The sequence below is a fragment of the Delphinapterus leucas genome, chromosome 10, assembly GCF_059928025.1.
Source record: "Delphinapterus leucas isolate spDelLeu-1000000601 "Yukka" chromosome 10, BTC_Dleu_Yukka2, whole genome shotgun sequence".
Classification (NCBI taxonomy): domain Eukaryota; kingdom Metazoa; phylum Chordata; class Mammalia; order Artiodactyla; family Monodontidae; genus Delphinapterus; species Delphinapterus leucas.
In genome coordinates this window covers 64,114,214-64,133,623 of record NC_143138.1, presented here as the reverse complement: position 1 = coordinate 64,133,623, position 19,410 = coordinate 64,114,214, and the positions used below count along the sequence as shown (strand labels likewise).

General features: G+C 47.7%; 1 protein-coding gene across 1 annotated transcript; it reads left to right on the top strand.

The window, feature by feature from the left end:
• Positions 1-505: 505 nt before the first annotated feature.
• LOC111174470 (putative serine protease 42) lies at positions 506-18,930 on the top strand. The gene is given in 9 exon segments (XM_022573362.3): positions 506-14,681; positions 14,684-14,812; positions 14,850-14,871; positions 15,147-15,198; positions 15,200-15,243; positions 15,245-15,307; positions 15,846-16,108; positions 17,006-17,178; positions 18,694-18,930. Coding segments are annotated over 9 exon segments (1,026 nt in total). The 5' UTR covers positions 506-14,638.
• The last annotated feature ends 480 nt before the right edge of the window (positions 18,931-19,410 follow it).

The following is a 19,410-nucleotide window of genomic DNA, read 5'->3' as shown; positions in this document are numbered from 1 at the left end:
AAAGCTGGGACAGTAGGTCCCTGAGGTGAGGGCCCAAGGTAAGGACCAGGCCTCTGGGTTGGGGGAGCCCTGGATGCTCAGAGGTACCTGCTGCAGCCCCAGCTCCCCACTCTGTGTCTGGTGTTGCCCACAGTGTCCCCACCCTCACTCCTGGCCCTGGGAGTCTTGTAGTCCTGGGGCCCTTCACATCTTGTGCAGTAGCCTCAGGGCCCATTGCAGGGAGCCGGAGCCCCCAAGATGCAGGGTTCAGTGACCTCTAGTCCCTCCTGCTCCCTTTCCCTGGCAGGGATGGGGGCATTGCACCAAGAGGCCTTTCCAAACCCTGTCACCACTTTGCAACCTGCCTGTTGGCTCTCCCAGCTCAGAGTCCCACCAACAGCAGGGTGTCTCACATGTGTGCCGGTGTGTGCTCCATGTGCGAGTCTGTACCCAGGTGTGTGTCACTGTTCACCAGGGCCCTGGTGTGAAGTGCTCTCTCCCTGCTTCCTGAAGGAGACCAGTGTCAAGGTTCTGCAGGGATGGGGGTGGGTGGTAGTGCGGTAGTGACCAGCAAGAGGATGTCTAATGCGGGAGGGCAGGCGGACACCCACACCCCCCGCCCGGCACTGTGGAACACGATGGGCCGGCTCGCACCTTCTGCACACACACAGGGACACAGGCGGGGCGCTTGGAGTTCCGGGCCTGTGCCACCCAGCCGGCCCTCTCCCTTCCCTGCACTCAGCCTTCTTCTCTGTAAAATAAGAAGTATGTGCTGTGATGTTTGCAACTTATCACAGGCAGTGTCTCCCCAACGAGGACACACACACCCTCACAAGCCACGACACACGGTGACACACAGCGACGCACGCTGGCAGCCGGTTCCCAGAGCCCGCCCTCCCTGGGCGACGCGCCAGTGACACACACACTGTCGCCGCTCCAAATCACACCCACGTCCCGGGAGGAGCTGTACTCCCGCCGCGCTCCCCTGGGGCCCGCGGCGCGGCGCTTCTGTGTTCTGCTCCCTCCGCCGCGCCTAGAAACCGCAGTGGGCCGGCCGGGATGAGCTCACGCCGCCTCCGGCCGCCCAGGTCTAACGCGCTCCAGATGCCCCGCGGCCCGAGCCGGGAGCGCGGAGGACGGCCCTCTGGCTCCCCCTGCAGGGCTCAGCTGCTCCCGGCGGTGCAGGCACCCGCGGGACGGGGTGGGGCTGCCTCCGGAAGGGGCGGTGCTTAGCTCACCCGCCCGCTTTTCCTCCGGTTCTGCCCGCCGCCTGAGTTCGGAGCAGGGGGCGTGCTGCTGCGAAGGCTGTCCCGCCTGTCCCGCGCGGTTTCCAGGTCCCAGCCCACGACCCCCGTGGGCGGCTCAGCGGCCACGTGCTGGGTGGCGGTCCCGTCACCGGCTGCCCTCGCCAAAACATGGGATTCCACCCCACTCCACCCCTAGTTACTCGGCCCAGCCCGGACCCTTCACCAGGTACTGCAACTCAGGCCCCCGCGCGGCCCTGACTAGGCCCTGACCACTCTTGCTCCTCTTGGAACAAACAGCCTAGTTTCTACTGGGAAAGCAGCAGGGGCCTGACCACCGCCTGTTTTTAATAAGCAGCTGGTATTTCCCCGAAATCGCGGCCCCGTGGCTGACCTCACGGGGATGACGGTTGGCTGTGGGCCAGGGGGCGGGAGCCGCCTCAGGGTGAGCCCCTGATGCCTGGCCTTGCAGAGAAGTCGGGCAGAGAGGAGGAGCTCTGGTTTCCAGTCCCAGCTCAGCTGCTGGCTCATCCAAAAATCTGTCCCTCTGTCTGTCTGCAGTGTTGTGCATCCCAGGCCAGTGCTTCCAGCGCCCCTCCTCCTCAGCTATGCCTAGGGTCCCGCTTTCCTCCTGCCTCGTTGTATGGTCCTGGTAAACTGCTTAACGTCTCACCTCTCATTTCCTCCACTGTAGGATGGGGTCATTGTGGGATTTGAGAGGGGACCAGCAAGGGAGAGCAGATGGACCCTAGGAACAAGTAATTTCCAGAGGGCTGGAGGAGGAGTCTCTCGGGAGCTAAGGGGCCAGGGATCAGGCCTTGGTCTTCCTGGGCCAGAGTTGGGGAGGTAGAGGAAGGGCCTCCGGAGAGATAGATAGATAGGGCAGCACAGATGTCCTGGCAGAATGACAGTGTTCAGTGAAGGGTCAGCATAGGGGGCTTGGGACACCTGGAGTCAGAGAAGGGTGTCAGGAAAGGCTTTCCAGAGGAGGCGGTGCTGAGTGAGGTGCACTTAGGCTAAGACCTGGGGCGAGGGGCAGAGTACTTAGGCAATGAAGGGGTGGGGTGGGGGACAGAGTGGAACCAGACAGCTGGGTCCAAGGCATCTCTGGTAGTGAGTGGAGACTCTGCTGGAGGCACCATAGGGCGTGACGGCCCTTGGGAACTGGTCCTGAAGCCGCATCTGTAACTGAGGGACAAAGACAGAAAGCCAGAGGAGGACACAGGGTCCAGTGGAGGGACAGAGGCCAGGAGCCACAGGGGGAGCAAGGAGACAGGGAGAAGAGTTGTAGCAGGCAGATAGGTGTGCGTTGGACATATCTGGTAGCTGGAAGATTTGTTTGCTCTGGAGCTTGCATTTTGCAGATGCTTGGGGCCCCTCCTCAAAAGAACAACAGCAACAGTGAGTAATACTTTTTGAGCAAAGCGTGTGCCAGGCGATGCTCTGAGCACTTGCAGGTATTAACTCATTCTCTCCTCACTAGAATTTTATTCATTTGTTCATTCATTCAGCAGATGTTTGTTGAGTACCTGCTGTGTGCTAGACATGTTCCAGGTGCTGGGAATCCAGCAGTGACAGGACATACAAAAACCCTGTCCACAGAAAGTTTACATGTGGAAGGGGAAGACAGCTCATGTATATGTGAGTAAAATGAATAGTATTTCAGATTGTGAGAAGCGCTACAGAGAAAATTAGAGGATAAGGGGGATCAAGAGGGCAGAGTAGGGGGGCACACTTCTTGAGAGGGTGTCCTGGGAGAGCCTCAACGGGGAGGTGACATTTGAGTACAGACCAAATCTGACTCACCACCTCTTAGCTGAGAATAGTTTTTACAGAAGAGCATTTGCGATCATTTCCAAGATAGGGAACACTAATTTTGATGTTATCCCCCTAAAAGAATTCCATTCTTCTTAGTAGACCCGTATTACCCCAAACCAAAACCAAAACCGAAAAAACAAACAAAAAAAACCCCCCAAAAACTAGTACTCAGTTCTTCCAATTATATTTTGAATTTCATCAATAAACATTGATGGAAATTCATTTTCTCTTTTGTTATATAAGTACCTGTATAATCTCGATTTTGTCTCTTGGTCCACAAAGCCTAAGATATTTACTATTTGGCCCTTTACAGAAAAAGTTTACTGATCCTGGTATAGACCCACCCGGTGAGGAAATGAGCTGTGTGGACATCTGGGGGCAGAGGGAACAGCCAGTTCAAAGGCCGGGAGGCAGGAGCTAGTGCGGCACATCGAGGAGGCCAGCAGGGTTGGAGCCCTGTGAGTGAGGGGGAGAGTGATAAGAAAGGGTCAGAGGAACCCAGGCAGATGATGCAAGGTCTTGTGCCAATTCCTAGGTATTTTTTTAAGAAGTGTGTATGGCTATCTTTAACGGAATATCTTTTTTTTTTTCTATTACATTTTCTAATTTATTATTGCTTCAGGGTAGAAAGTTATTGATTTTGTATATTGATCTTTTCCCCAGCCCTCTTAGTTTATTCTCTTATAGTTTTATTAATTTTTCACTTGGTTTGTTTGGCTTTGTTTTAGAAAGCAATTATATCTTCCACAAATGATGCATTTTGGTCTTCCTGCCTATATATAGCTCAGTTTCTTCCTTTCTTTACCTTCCTCCACTCCCCTTCTGCTTGTCTCCCTACTCTCTCCCCTAACTTCCTTCCTCTCTCCTCTCCATAAGGCACAGGGTTTCAATCTCTTCACATCCTTACCAACACTTGTTATTTTCTGTGTTGTTGATTTTGGATTGTTTATTTTTAGCCATCATAATGGGTGTGAAGTAGTATCATATTGTGGTTTTGATTTGTATTTTCCTAATGTTAGTGATGTTGGTTATCTTTTCATGTGCTTACTGGACATTTTTGTATCTTTGGAGAAATGTCTATTCAATTTCTATGTCCATTTTTAAATTGGGTTTTTGTTGTTGAGTGCAGGAGTTCTTTACATGCTCTGGATATCAATCCCATATCAGATATATGAATTGCAAATATTTTCTCCCATTCTGTGGACTATCTTTCACTCTACTGATAGTGTTTTTTTGCAGCACAAAAGCTATTAATTTTTTTTATTACTAATTAATTAGTTAATTTATTTTTGGCTGCGTTGGCTCTTCGTTGTTGCGCGCGGGCTTTCTCCAGTTGTGGCGAGCGGGGGCTACTCTTCATTGCAGCGCGCGGGCTTCTCATTGTGGTGGCTTCTTGTTGCAGAGCACGGGCTCTAGGTGTGCGGGCTTCAGTAGTTGTGGCACGCGGGCTCAGTAGTTGTGGCTCACGGGGGGCTTTAGAGCACAGGCTCCGTAGTTGTGGCGCACGGGCTTAGTTGCTCCGCGGCATGTGGGATCTTCCTGGACCAGGGCTGCAACCCGTGTGCCCTGCATTGGCAGGTGGATTCTCAACCACTGCGCCACCAGGGAAGTCCCGGGATTGTTTTCTTAATTTCCCTGAGGTATAATTTAAATGAAATAAATTGCACATATTTGACTAGTTTTGAGAGATACATATTTTTGTAAAGCCACAACAATAATCAAGATACAGAACAATTCCATCCCCTGTAAAAGTGCCCTTGTGTCCCTTCACAGTTCATTCTTCCCTCTGCCCCTGGCCCAAGGCAACCACTGCTCTCTCTACCTTCTGTCACTATAGATTGGTCTACATTTTCTGGAATTTTTTTTGTGTGTGTGTGGCACGCGGGCCTCTCACTGTTGTGGCCTCTCCCGCTGCGGAGCACAGGCTCCAGACGCGTAGGCCCAGCGGCCATGGCTCACGGGCCCAGCCGCTCCGCGGCATGTGGGATCCTCCCAGACCCGGGCACGAACCCGTGTGCCGTGCATCGGCAGGCGGACTCCCAACCACTGCGCCACCAGGGAAGCCCTGGAATTTTATATGAATTTTTATATAAATGGAATAATTCTGTATGGGTCTGACTTCCTTCACTCAACATAATGATTTTGAGATTTACCCATACATTTGTATGTATCAGGAGTTAGTTAAGTAATTAATTAGTTAACTTTTGATGTGTATGGATGTCATATTTTGTTTATCCAGTTACCTGTCAGTGGTCATTGTTTTTTTTTTTTTTTCCCAGTATTTGGCTTTTGTTCAGTTTTTACTGGGCCATTTGTCTTCTTACAGAGCTGTAAGTGTTCTTCATATGTTCTAGATACAAATATTTTGTCATATATGTATTGCAAATATTTTCTTTCAATCTCTACCTTGAATTTTCATTCTTTTAACCGTAGTTTTCAAAGAGCAAAATTTTAAAATTTTGATGAAGTCCAATTTATCAATTTTTTCTTCTATCACTTGTTTTTATGTCTTATTTAAGATATATTTGGCTACTTCAAGGTTACACAAATTTTCCCTCATAGTTTTTTCTAGGAGTTTTATAGTTTTTGGTTTGACATTTGAGCCTGTCATTGATTTCTGGTTAATTTTTGGCTTAATTTCCTTTTTGATTGTTCACTGTTAGTGCATAGAAATGCAACAAATATTTGCATGTTAATTTTGTATCCTGCAACTTTTCTGAATTCATTTATTATCTCTAACGTTTTTTTGTGGAATCTTTAGGGTTTTCTATATATAAGATCCTTTCGCCTAATTGGCTGGCTAGAACTTTCAGTACAATGCTGAGTAGAAGTGGTGAAAGTGAGCATCCTTGTTTAGTTCCTGATCTTAGGGAAAAGCTTTTAGTCTTTTGCCATTAAGTATGATATTCATTGTGGGTTTTTCATATATGGCCTTCATCATATTGAGGAAGTTTCTTTTTGTTCCTAGTTTATTGTTTGTTTTCTTTTTTGATCATGAAAGGGTGTTAAATTTTGCCAAATGCTTATTGCCTCAATTGAGATGACATGTATGTATATGTATGTGTGTGTGTTTCTTTTTCTTCTTTGAACATGTGTAAAATAACTATTTTGAAGTCTTTGTCTACTATGTCCAACACATGGGGCCCCTCGAAGACCCCATAAATTAAGTTTCTCCTATCTGCTTCTTTTCCTATGTATTGGTTAAACTTTCCTGTATCTTTTGCTGACAAAAAATTAATCAATAGTCAATCTAAGAAAGAAGTAGAAAATTTTATTTGAGCCAGCCTGAGGATTATAACCTGGGAGACAGTTTTTCAGAAAGTTCTGAGGGGGCTTCCCTGGTGGCGCAGTGGTTAAGAATCCTCCTGCCAATGCAGAGGACATGGGTTCGAGCCCTGGTCGGGGAAGATCCCACATGCCACAGAGCAACTAAGCCCGTGCGCCACAACTGCTGAGCCTGTGCTCTAGAGCCTGGGAGCCACAAGTACTGAAGCCCGCATGTCTAGAGACCGTGCTCCGCAACAAGAGAAGCCACCACAATGAGAAGCCCGCGCACCACAAGGAAGAGTAGCCCCCGCTCGAAGAAGAGTAGCCCCCGCTCACCGCAACTAGAGAAAGCCCACGTGCAGCAACAAAGACCCAACACAGCCAAAAATAAATAAATAAAATACATAAATTAAAAAAAAAAAAATTCTGAGGACTGTTCTGCCTGTTAGAGATCAAAGCACAGTTATATAAGATTTTGAGACAAAGTTTTATGCATCAAAGTCCCATATTGGGGGCTTCCCTGGTGGCGCAGTGGTTGAGAGTCCACCTGCCGATGCAGGAGACACGGGTTCGTGTCCCGGTCCGGGAGGATCCCACATGCCGCGGAGCGGCTGGGCCCGTGAGTCATGGCCGCTGAGGCTGCGTGTCCGGAGCCTGTGCTTCTCAATGGGAGAGGCCATAACAGTGAGAGGCCCGCGTACCGCAAAAAAAAAAAAAAAAAAAGTCTCACATTGACAGTTTACATAGTTCACCAAGATGAGTAGTGGGTTATTGTGAGCCCTTACAGGATTGAGAAAGGAATGTGACCTCCTAAGGAGTTACCTTCTGGTGCCAGGAGGAAATTGGTTTTCTTTTGGCGAGTAGGTATTCCTGTGTCTTCTGAGGAGAGCTAGTTAGTGCATAATGCACATGCACAATGCACACTAAAGGGGAGGGGGTAGTGGCTCAAACAGGCAGAGAGAGAATTTTATGTTTAAAATTTTTCTGGTCCTCCCTTAAAAATAATTTTATTTCATCACTTTGCATGTCTTGTAATTTTTTCATTGAAAAGCAAATGTCATAGGTAATATAGTATAGCAAGTCGGGATACTGATTCCTGCCCACCCAGGACTTGTGGTGATCATTTGTCTATTTGTTTAGTACTTGTGTGAGGTAGTTTTGTGAAGTCTATTTCCCCCTCAGTTTGCAGCCTCTGATATCCCTGCTTAGGTTTTTTTCCTTATTTTTATATTTTAGCCTGGCTTCCTAGGGTTAACTCCTGGATCACTGTAAGCTAGCTACTCAATGGTCAATGGTTGTATGTAAGCCCCTCTGGTCAGTTTTATATTCACTATTTATCGTTGGAAATGTGTGCGTGTCTTGGAGACGGCTTTCACCGTTTAGGGAATTTACTCTCCCCTCCGCCACCACATGTTCATCCAGTGACTAGAAACTTGGAAATTCCCTATCCATTCATTCTTGAAAAGACAGAGGCTTGGGTATGTGCACCGTCTCTCAGCCTACTAAGGATGAGTGTGATTTTACTTTTAAGCTGGGCTTATTAGGAGTTGCCCCTGGGCCAGAGAAGCTCATTGTGCAGCCAGTATTTGGTCAGAGGTTGTGCTTAAGTCCACTGCACTAGCAAGGTTTCTGCACTTTGCTGATCTGTGTTTGGTTTGGAAAATACATTTAAATTTGCTCTACTTCCTGCTCTTATTGTTCCTGAGTTGGTGTAGCCTAGTGCATGCACAGCGTTTTAGACCCCTGGGGATGAGTGTGATCCCAGGAGAACTCTTCTTGGCTGCTTCTTTCACTGGTTTTCTCTGTTAAACTTCCGGTTAGTCTGCTGTTTCACCTTTTGTTGCTAGTATCATGGAGCTACTGACCCTCTCTTAACTGCTCACCAGGAAGATCTCTGTTGTTCTTAACAACTCCATTAGGCATGAATTTCTCCACCCTCTGTTCCAAATAAATTCAGCTATTTCAAGCAGAGTTGCAGAGCATTTCTTTCAGCCTGCCTATCCTCCTGGGCAGAATGTTTGTGCTATTGTACCAGAGCTAGGGATGGGGATGGCAGCCTGTTTCTCCTGGAATGAAACTCCTGTTCTATTAGTGGGTAATGGGGAGAGAGTTGGTATCTCACTTGCCCCTCCCATGGAACTTCTGCTCTATGAGTGAGCTGGGATGGGACAATTGAAGACCCAGTATTCTTAGCCTGCTGTGCCTGGGGTAGAGCTTCTGCTCTATGAGTAGGGGCTAAGTGAGGGAAGGAAGCTCTAGTCCTCTTGGTCATGCCTTCTAGAACAGAGCTTCTGCAAAATGGTCTTGGGAGAATGAAAAACACCAGCTGTCTGCTTCTCCTGGGGTGAAACCATAGCTGGGGGAGAGGGAGACCCCATTGTCTTGGCCACTTGCCCAGAACAGAGTTCCATAATATGAAGCTAAGGAGTAGGGATGGGAGCTGGTCGTGGCTCAAATACCACAGACTCTCGCCAAGAACTCTTGGTTCTTACCAAGAATTTTTAGATTTTCTTGCATAAATATTTCTCAATTTTCTGTATGCCCTTAGGACAATTTCCACAGAACTTGAATAGTTATTTTTAAAAAATAATTTTCACCAGATAAATAGCTTTCTCTCTGGAGAGAGAATCAACCGAGTTCCTCATGCAGCCATTCTGGAAGTCCAAAATAAAAGTTTTAAAGTCTGTCCAAACATTTGGCAATTTTCAAGATATTTTTCTATTATTGGTTTCTAGTTTAATACTGTTATAATTTGAAGACATATTCTGTACAATTTTAATTCTTTCAAATTTGCTACTATTTGTTTAATGGCCCTGTAATATGCTCTATTTTGGTGTATGCTCCATGTACACTCAAAAAAAGGTATATTGTGTTGTTGCTAGGATATAGTATTCTATAAATGTCAGTTAGGTCTAACTCATTGATACTGTTTTACAGATCTTATATATACTTAGTAGCTCTCTGTATACTTGTTCTATCAATTATGAAAGACATGTTAAAGTTCCAAATTCTAATTGTGGTTAGAATGTCTTTTTCCACTTGCTCTGTAAATTTTGAAGGTCTGTTGTTAGCTCCATTTAGGATCCTAACATATTTAGGATTTTGTTTATCATTATGCAATTAATGTCTTTATTTATCCCTGACAATATTCTTTGTTCTGGTGTTGACTTTGCCTGATAGCAATCTAGCCATTTCTTCTTTTGATTAGTGTTTGCATCATATATCATATTCTATACTTTCCCCCATAACCCGTCTATATTTAATGTGGGTAAATAGTTGTGCTTTTTAAAAAATATCCTGTCTGACAGTCTGTCTTAATTCATATAATACAACATGAACGTGAATTAATAGAATCGCTAATTCATCTAATAGATTCATTTACCTTTGGTGTAAGTATTGTTATTGTTGGATTAAAATCTACCATCTTGCTAGTTGTTTTCTATTTGTCCCATCTCTTGTTTCTCTTTTCCTCTCTGCTTTTCTTTAAATTAATGGAGTATTTTTTTTTTTTTAGAATAATTCTTTATTTTATTTATTTTTGGCTGTGTTGGGTCTTTGTTTCTGTGCGAGGGCTTTCTCCAGTTGCGGCAAGCGGGGCCACTCTTCATCGTGGTGCGCGGGCCTCTTCACTATCGCGGCCTCTCTTGTTGAGGAGCACAGGCTCCAGACGCGCAGGCTCAGTAGTTGTGGCTCACGGGCCTAGTTGCTCTGCAGCATGTGGGATCCTCCCAGACCAGGGCTCAAACCCGTGTCCCCTGCATTGGCAGGCAGATTCTCAACCACTGCGCCACCAGGGAAGCCCATGGAGTATTTTTTATCCTCACTATTGTCTTACTTATTATAGTTATTTAACTTTTCTCTAGTTTCCCTTGAGTTTACAGTGAATATCTTTAGTTAATTGTCCTCTTTCTTCAAATAACAGGATTAGTTTTTTAGGTAGTGCAAGGGCCTTATAACAGTATCTCCCATCCTTTATTAGTTTTCTATTGCTATCTATGCTATGGTATAGATAGGGAGATATCTATGATATCTCTGGGAGATATCTATGGGAGATAACAGTATCTCCCATCCTTTATTAGTTTTCTATTGCTATCTATACTATGGTAAAATCACTTTGATGATAAATAACGTTTTTTGAATCACAAGTTATATCAAGCTACTTTAAAAAAGTCCCTGTGCTGTCCAAAATTAAAACAAGGAGCAAGACATACATTTCAACACACATTTGCAGTAGATATATTTTCTGAGCTTTCTGCTACAGTTCGAGAAGCAGTTTTTGGACCTTAATTAAGCAGTTTTAACCTACCTTAAGCAGTTTTTGGACCTTGTGCAAAGGACATTTACATATTTCAAAAATCCACTTAGCATTGCAGTTGAGGAGCTTCCACCTAAACTTCAATGAAGTGATTAATTTGCAATGTAATGACAGGATAAAAGGCACGTATCAAGAGAAAAATCCAAAAGAACTCAATAAATGCCTTCCAAGTGAAGATTTTTTTTTTTGCTCAAAGCCATATGTTCATAGATTAATAGCAGCATTTGATGATGGCACTTATCTGCATGAAAAGACACTCTTAGAGATGAAAAGCATATGGGCTTCCCTGGTGGCGCAGTGGTTGAGAGTCCACTTGCTGATGCAGGGGACACGGGTTCGTGCCCCGGTCCAGGAAGATCCCACATGCCGCGGAGCAGCTAGGCCCGTGAGCCACGGCCGCTGAGCCTGCGTGTCCAGAGCCTGTGCTCCGCAACGGGAGAGGCCACAACAGTGAGAGGCCCACGTACTGCAGGAAAAAAAAAAAAAAAAAAGATGAAAAGCATAGGGACTTCCCTGGTGGTCCAGTGGTAAAGAACCTGGCTTCCAATGCAGGGGACGCGGGTTCGATCCCTGGTCGGGGAACTAAGATCCCACATGCCGCAGGGCAACTAGGCCTGCGTGCCACAACTACTGAGCTCGTGCGCCTCAGCTAGAGCCTGCGTACAGCAAACTACAGAGCCCACGCACCCTGGAGCCTGCGCCCCACAACTGGAGAGGGAAAAAACCCGCATGCCACAACTAGAGAGGTCTGCCCGCCGCAACTAGAGAGAAGCCTGAGCAGAACGCACGGGATAATGAAAAGATCCCGCCTGCCTCAACAAAGATCCCGTGCGCTACAACTAAGACCTGACGCAGCCAAAAAAAAAAAAAAAAAAAGATGAAAAGCATAAAATATAGGGTTGGCCAAAAAGTTCTGGCCAACCCAATATCATTACAGTTCGCCATTAACAGAACATTTACAATTGATTTTGATGATGGAGAATGCTAACTTTGAACCCCAATTAAGTTAAATGTTATTCCTCCCCTCTCCAAAATTTCAATCTTCTCATTAGTAGATTTATATTATAAAATATTATATCCAATTCGTATTATTACTGTTTTTGAGGAAATGGTTCTTTCTTATAAGAAAACCTACATAATATCCTTAATTTTATCTTATGGTTGGCAAATTCTAAAATATTTGCTATCTGGCCCTTTATAGAAAGTGTTTATGGACCTCTGAACTAAAGCCTTCAAATATATTCATCATAGCATTTAAAATTCCCCGTGTGATAGTTCCAAAATCCATGTTATGTCTTACTCTAGTTCTGTTGATTGGTTTGACTCTTGAAAGAGTGTTGTTTATTTTTTGTTTGTTTGTTTGTTTTATTGTGTGTCTTGTCATTTTTGGTTGAAAGTTAGCCATCTTGTGTAGAATAGTAGAGACTTAAGCAATACTATTTATGTCCAGAAATGGGTATGTCTTTTCTTTAGTGGGGAGTGTTGAGATAATTGTGTCCTGATTGTCTCTGATTTTTGTTGTTGCTATGGTTACCCTCAATATGCAGCAGGCTTCAGACTCTTCTAGTGTTATTTTTTGCTTAGAGTGGTAGCTGATTTGTTGGAGAGTTTCTCTCAGTGTCTTCTCCACTCTCACCTATCTGTCCTCTCTTTGTGCCTGTGTCTCACAGAAGATGTCTCTCCATGCTTTTACTCTCTCTTCTAGCAATAGACTGCTGTTACTTGTTCCTGGACACTTGCTAGTAGAGGGAGGAGGTGGGGCATTCTTTGTTGTCCTGATTCAGCCTCCCTCTTAGGCAGGTGCTATATTCTTGGCTCTCAGTGACCTTGACCCCCTCGCTGTATAGATCTCTATAAGTCTGGTCCGGGAGAGTTTCCTGCTCCTCCCCCAGGGATAGAGGTTATTTTATGTTCTCTTCACCCAGCTACAGTAGGCTTTAAACTGTGTCCTGAAAATTACAGTTTTATGCCCTTCCCCTAGTTGCATAAGGCAGCATCTCCTCCTCTTCCTCCTTCTTCTCCTCCTTCTCCTTCTTCTTTGGCAGCACAGGGGGAGAGGAAACAGAATAGAAGGACCCAGGCCAGACTTCATACCTTTCCCATAGTGATTCCTGCTTACCTCTCCAAAGACTGCACTGTAATTAAGGCTTACAATTTTTAAAAATTAATTAATTTATTTATGGCTGTGTTGGGTCTCCGGTGCTGCACGCGGGCTTTCCCCAGTTGCGGCGAGCGGGGGCCACTCTTTGCTGCAGTACGTGGGCTTCTCACTGTGGCAGCCCCCCCTGCTGTGGATCACAGGCTCTAGGTGCATGGGCTTCAGTAGTGGCAGTGCGTGGGCTCAGTAGTTGTGGCTCACGGGCTCTAGAGCACAGGCTCAGTAGTTGTGGCGCACGGGCCCCGCTGCTCCGCGGCACGTGGGATCTTCCCGGACCAGGGCTCGAACCTGTGTCCCCTGCACTGGCAGGTGGACTCCCAACCACTGTGTCACCAGGGAAGCCCCAAGGCTTACAATTTTAACTTCTCAGTTTAAAAACTTCCTTGACTTTCCTAAAATATTTTCATATGCCTTATAACTGCAGGGTTGATGTAGTTGATGTAGTTGATAAGATGTAGTATCTGATCTTTTGGCTCACTGAATTTCAACATAAATTGAATTAAGAGCTTCATCAGAACTCTTACAAAAAAGTTAGGGCATTGATTGGGAGTGAGACCCTGAAAATTTACATGGGAATACATTTGGATAGATTTAGGACACCCTTACCCCCAGCCACGTTGAACCACTCTTGCTAACAGAAACAGCACCTCCTCCCATTTGATAAGGCCGGCCACCTCCACCTTAGAGACACTGCAATGACTTCATGTGAGTAAATTACATTATAAGGGCATACCAATTCTCTGCCTGAATCACCCCCGTCTTCACTGCCTCTAGACCTAATAACTAGAGTAAGATCCCAGCACGCTCTAGGACAGGTGCAAAGTATAACCCAGGGGTAGAAGGCTTCCTTACAAAAAGAACTGCAAGATTTTGCTGATCTACATTGGAAGGAACAAGGGGTATATATATAGGATGGGATTCAAAGGATTCTTGATTGGGAAGGCTTAGTCCCAAATTTATCAACAGTACACTTGCTAGAAATTTGGAATTCAGTTTGCTGGTTCAGGCAGGTGGGAATGATTCTACATGTTTACTGGGTTGTTTTAAACCTGAACGCAATAGTGGACCACACTAAAGGAGATTGATATGTCAGAAATTCCTTGGCCTAATGTGGAGAAAGGAATTCAAAGAGAGAGGGCTTTAGAGAATAACCCCTTCATCAAGACATTGAAAAATAAATTGTGAGGGGAACACCCATATCCTCGAAAAACACTGTAACTGGCTGTCCTCTTTTGGCTGGGGAAAAGTGGGAAGTACTGCAACTCAAAAGTTGTTATTGTTGTTTTTCCCCTGACTTCAACAGGGATGATGAAACCCAGAGAGGCAGAGGCCTGGTAGAAGCACTTATGCAACAAAGACAAATAGACATCAGGGGCATAGAGCTAATAAGAATGGATTGACCTGCGGGTATCTTTGGTGGTGGCTCATTTTTACAGGCATCCCCGCGACTGAAATTGCATAGCAGCCAGCTCCTTTGTCCAACCCACACCCACTTCATCTGTAGTCCCCCTCCCCCCAAATCTAGGTTTGGTGAATGAGGCCCTGCCTTGTGGAACCGTTATGGAGAATTAAGCCTCCTCAGCTAGTTCCCAGGATGCCCATCCTCACCAGCTCCAGGCCAGGTACCACACCAAGAAGGGCAGGGGCGTCAGAAAACACCCGCCTTTTAGAACCAACGTTAAATTGCAAGGTCCCTAGCAAGGACAGTCTCCTCAGATGTACCCTTACCCCTCGGACCTGGGCAGCGTTCTGGCTGGACACAGTCTGGCGTGAGGATCTGAGAGCGCGACCCTGTACTCTCAGGCAGGAGATTTCGTGGGCAGGGGCACGCAGAGCGCTGAGGCCGTCGCTGAGCCCATGGCGTCCCTGGGCGGCCCCTGCAGCCTCCTGGTCTGGCTTCTGTTCTTCAGGGCTGGCTCAGGGAGGCCCCAGCGGGTGGGTCAGTGACGCCCTCGCCCACTTCACCCCTCTCGGGAGGCGGCCTCGAGGACCCCACGGCGGACCAGCCAAGCCCTGGAGGGGGCTCAGGGAGCCCCTGGGAACCCTAGGTCCCCTGGGGCTCCGGGAGCCCCCAAGTTGGTGGAGTTTAGGTCAGGTGACTCTTCGCATTGGCCTTCTGGAGGGGCGGGCTGAGGCGCCAGGGTGGGGGCCGGTGCTCCCTGGGAGTTTGAGGGGATCGGGGTCTGAATTAGCGCAGCCCTGCTGTGGAGCCTGAGGGAGACGTGCCTCGTCTGTGGGTCCATGGCCTGTAGACTTGGAAGCGCTGTCCTGGAGCCTAGGAGGACATGGCCTTCTCGGCTGTCCGAGGGGCTCCAGGGAGACAGGGCCTGTTTCTTTGAGGTTCTCCTTGCTACCCTGTCCTCACCCCATCGTGGGGCCAAGTGTTCCTGAAAATCGTGGGAGGAAATCAGAGTGAAAGAAGGGAAGTGGCCCTGGCAGGTGAGCCTGAGGGTCAGTGGCAGACGTGTGCGAAGGTTCCCTCATCACAGCTCAGTGGCTGCTGACTGCAGCCCACTGTATTTTAAGGTGAGTAATGACAAGTGGAGATGTGAGAGTTCTGGAGCCAGTCCTGCCCTCCTCACATACCCACTAGTTTCTGCTGCCCTGCAAGTTGATAAAAACCCAACCCAAACCAAAGCACACACAATAAAAACGGGAGGGATTCTGCGCTGGTAGTCTTGTTACTGGGAATACTAGTTTGGTGAACAAAACCAATTGTTTGGGAGAGCAAACCAATTTTTTTTTTTTTTTACATCTTTATTGGAGTATAATTGCTTTACAATGGTGTGTTAGTTTCTGCTTTATAACAAAGTAAATCAGTTATACATATACATATGTTCCCATATCTCTTCCCTCTTGCGTCTCCCTCCCTCCCACCCTCCCCATCCCACCCCTCTAGTGAGCAAGCCAATTTTGAGAGTCATTAGGAGGGTTTTTTGGTGATAGGGTCGTAGCGAGAGTGGTGAGAGAGGTTGGGGCCACATTGGGAAACAGCTGATATGTGTGGAAAGGCACAAGGGATGCTTCCCAGGGTCTCTGTGAGGGACATGTCCTCCTCCCACAGCTGTTACCGCTGCAGTGTCATGATGGGAAATCGGAGTGTCTATGGTGAAATCTCAGGGTTGGTGGTTCCTATCAGCCGAGTCATTGTTCACCCTCAGTTCTCAACACGTGGAACTGTTAAATATGACCTTGCTCTTCTCCGGCTCTTCTACCCTGTAAATTTCACTGGGGTCATCCAGCCTATATGCATCCCTGAGAAGACTTTCCAGGTGGAAGCTGGGACCAGGTGCTGGGTGACTGGATGGGGCAAGCAACAAGAATTCAGTGAGACTGTGAGGCAGGAAGTAACCTTGGGCAGAGGGAGGCAGCCTTATCCCCGGAGTAGGCAACAACACTAAAGGGAGGGGTAGGGAAGCACACCACCTGGCAGGTGGGTTAGGGGGCAGCCAGGCTAATGGTTCCCAGTTGGCTTGAGCCCAGAAATTGGTTGAGATCTTTTGTTGCCACACAAATATTTGATGGCAGCCGTTTAAGCAAGGCACCAGTTCTGGGAACTAGAGCTGCTCAGGAGAAGAAGAAATACATGGGTGAAGTCTCCTGCAGATTTGTGGGGAACTGTGCCTGGTTGGTTTGGGGGCATTTTTAGGTTCCCTGGGGACAGAGCCAGATGCTCTGGAGTTCTCTCCAGGGTAGATTTCTGCTCAGGGGGTGATGAGCTGTCTGCCAGGCCGAGCTGTCCCTCGCTGGAGGTACCTGCCTTGGTGCCCAGGGACTTTCCTGTCCTTGGGAATGTTGGCAGAGCCCGTGGGCCCCAGTTGGTGAGGCTATAGGGCCTCCTGTCTCTGGGAAGAGGCTGGACTGTTCCTTTGGGTACTACCTGTCTGAGAGTCTGTGATTCTGCTTTAAAGTAAAGACACTTTGCTGATGCACCGGACACCTTTCATTATTACTATTGACGCACAGAGTGACAGATGCGTGGTTATCATTTCTCAGGCTGGTAGGGCCTCGCCTCTTCCTGTCCTGATCTGTTCTTCCTTCTCTTGTCCTGGTTTTGGTTCCTACCTTCTCTTCTCCCAATGTCAGCTTTGGGCTTCAGTTTCCTCCGTTGTCAAATGGGGACAATATCCTCTGTGCTGCCTTCTTCAAGAGGGCTTCAAGGTGTTTGGGGGCTTACTGTCTGCCTGTGCAGATCTACCCACTGCTGAGTTTCTTTGCTTGTAGGTGGCCCGTTTGTCTCAGTCTTTCTCTGGGAGATGGACCAATATATCATCTACTATGAAGAATGTAATGGGATGATCCAGAAGGCCATGCCAGCAGATAAGGAGGTAGTACTGGAAGGAGTGCTGTGTGGCTATAATAGTATAGGAAACGATTCTTGTCAGTTAAGTTCATGGGTCCCTGGCCACCTCTGCCATGAGGTTGTCCCCTCAAAGTTTCCTCATTCCCCAGTGGCAGGGCCTGGGTTATTTGCCCCCTCCTCTTTCAGCCTTTAATTAAGGAGATTCAGGGGAGAACCCCTCAGGATGCCCCTGAGCTGGCCTGGCCCGTTCCTTCAATAGGGAGCAGCCCTCGCATCCTGGGCGTGCTGCCAGGGTGTGGTGAAGTTGGGGGTGATGATGATAATAATGTAAGTTCCTACAATTGAGTTCCCTCTATGGCGACTTACTGTGCCAGTGTGAGCATTCACCCACATTAGCTCAGTTACCCAGCTCACAACCCCACAACATAATTATACATATTATTATACAGATGTGGTCCCTACAAGACATAAGTTCAAGGTCCCCCTGGGAGTGCCTGGGCCCACAGTCTTCCCTTTGCACCAAGCAGCCTTTCTGAGCAGGGGGCATCTGAGCCAGGTCTTAGAGGATGAGTATTTGGAGTCTTGGAAAGAGAACATCACTGTTGGGAGAGGGAACAGCAAGTACAGAGGCTCAGAGTTCTGAAGAACATGTCATGTTTAGGGAATGTGTTTCAGGTCTGGGGCAATGAGGTGCCAAATATGGCCTGAGAAGGTGATTGGAATCAGAATATGTGTGGCCTGCAACGCTGTGCTATGTTTCTCGTTCCTGTCCATGCAGGACCGTAGGCCAGGAGTTTGTTTTCACCATGTAGGCAATGGTGTTGAGCCCCGGGCAGGACCTGGGCTGGTGGGGAGGTGAAGGGGTTGTGTTTGAGGTTGAGTCATCAGTTCTTGGTGACTGACTGCCTGTGAGGGTGCGGGTGAGGGAGAGCTTGAGGAGGACTCTGAGTTTCTGACTGAGCTGGTAGATGGGGGGCCACCAGAGCAGTTTTGGGAAAGGATGTGCAGCGTGTGTGAGGTGGGGTTTAGCATGACTGGTTGTGTTTGGAGAGAGGGGGAACTCGTGAGAGGATGCTATTGGCTATGTGGGTTTAGGGGCAGGGAGAGATTTCAGGGTAGATGTGATGATTTTGAGTCCCCGTGCAGAAATGATGCTCAAAGTATTTTACAGCTGTGGAGGCCTAGGACTGACTAGTTGGAATTGACTCTGACCTTAGAGTTGGAGAGGGGCTCTGGAAGCTGCACACAGTGCCAGGGGATGCCCCTTTAGTTGCTGGCTGTTGGGAGGTTTGGAGAGGGTCATGGGGAAGGGGTCAGGCAGTGAAGGATTAGGGTCATTGAAAGAGAATTTGAGTATATCCTGGCAGGACTGATGTACAGGGCTTACTGGCTTTATAGCTCCTGTGGGTCCCTGAGCACCTGGGAAGGAGTAGTATTTCTCAGATGATGTTAAAGTTTCCAACTCTCAAATCTCATTCACAGAAACCTGGGCCTGGTGGGTACCTGGAAAAGGACCTAGGTACCTATCTCCCTAGTGCCTTGCTAGCAATCAGCCTGCTCTGTTGATGATCCCCTTCCATTCCTGTGTTTGTTTCTTCTTTTTCTCCAGGGAGATTCTGGAGGTCCCCTGGTCTGTCAATTTACTGACTCATGGGTCCAGGTGGGGATTGTGAGCTGGGGTGTTCACTGTGGTCACACAGAATTGCCTGCAGTTTATACAGAAGTTAGTTACTACAAAGACTGGGTCATTGATCACATCATTAAGGTGTCCTCTTGTGGCTCAGCAGGGTTCTTTATCCTAACGCTGTGTCTGGTGCTGCCTCTGGGCATCCTGCCGACCCCGTGATCACCCTGGCCCACACTCCCTCCTGTTTCTGAATCTCACACTAGCTGTGCCTCTGACCTTCCATTCCTACTCAATGCACTTTCCTCAAACCTGTTTGGGATCCACTGACCCTGTGGAGATCCACATGACAGAGAGTGGCAGCAAGAAAGGAACCCTGGAAGTTTTCCAGTCTGGTGCTCAAGGAACCGGCCTCATCCACACCTACACCGTGACTGTGCTCTACATGCCGGAAAGGAGTGGGTGAAACCATCCCAGCTGGATGGCCAGTGACCTGCCAGGTGATGCTTCATGATGCTTCATCCGCATCTTGGAGAACACCTAGCAAAGGAGGGACATCATCTCCGGTGAAACAGCGTTAGACCTGACACTTTATCAAACCAGTCCGCTTGGTGATGGTTGGGAGAGAGTGAGGAGGCATCACCATGTCCACACCTGACTCGGCTGTCTGGGTTGGGAGAAGGTCCCCGGCTGCCCAGTGCG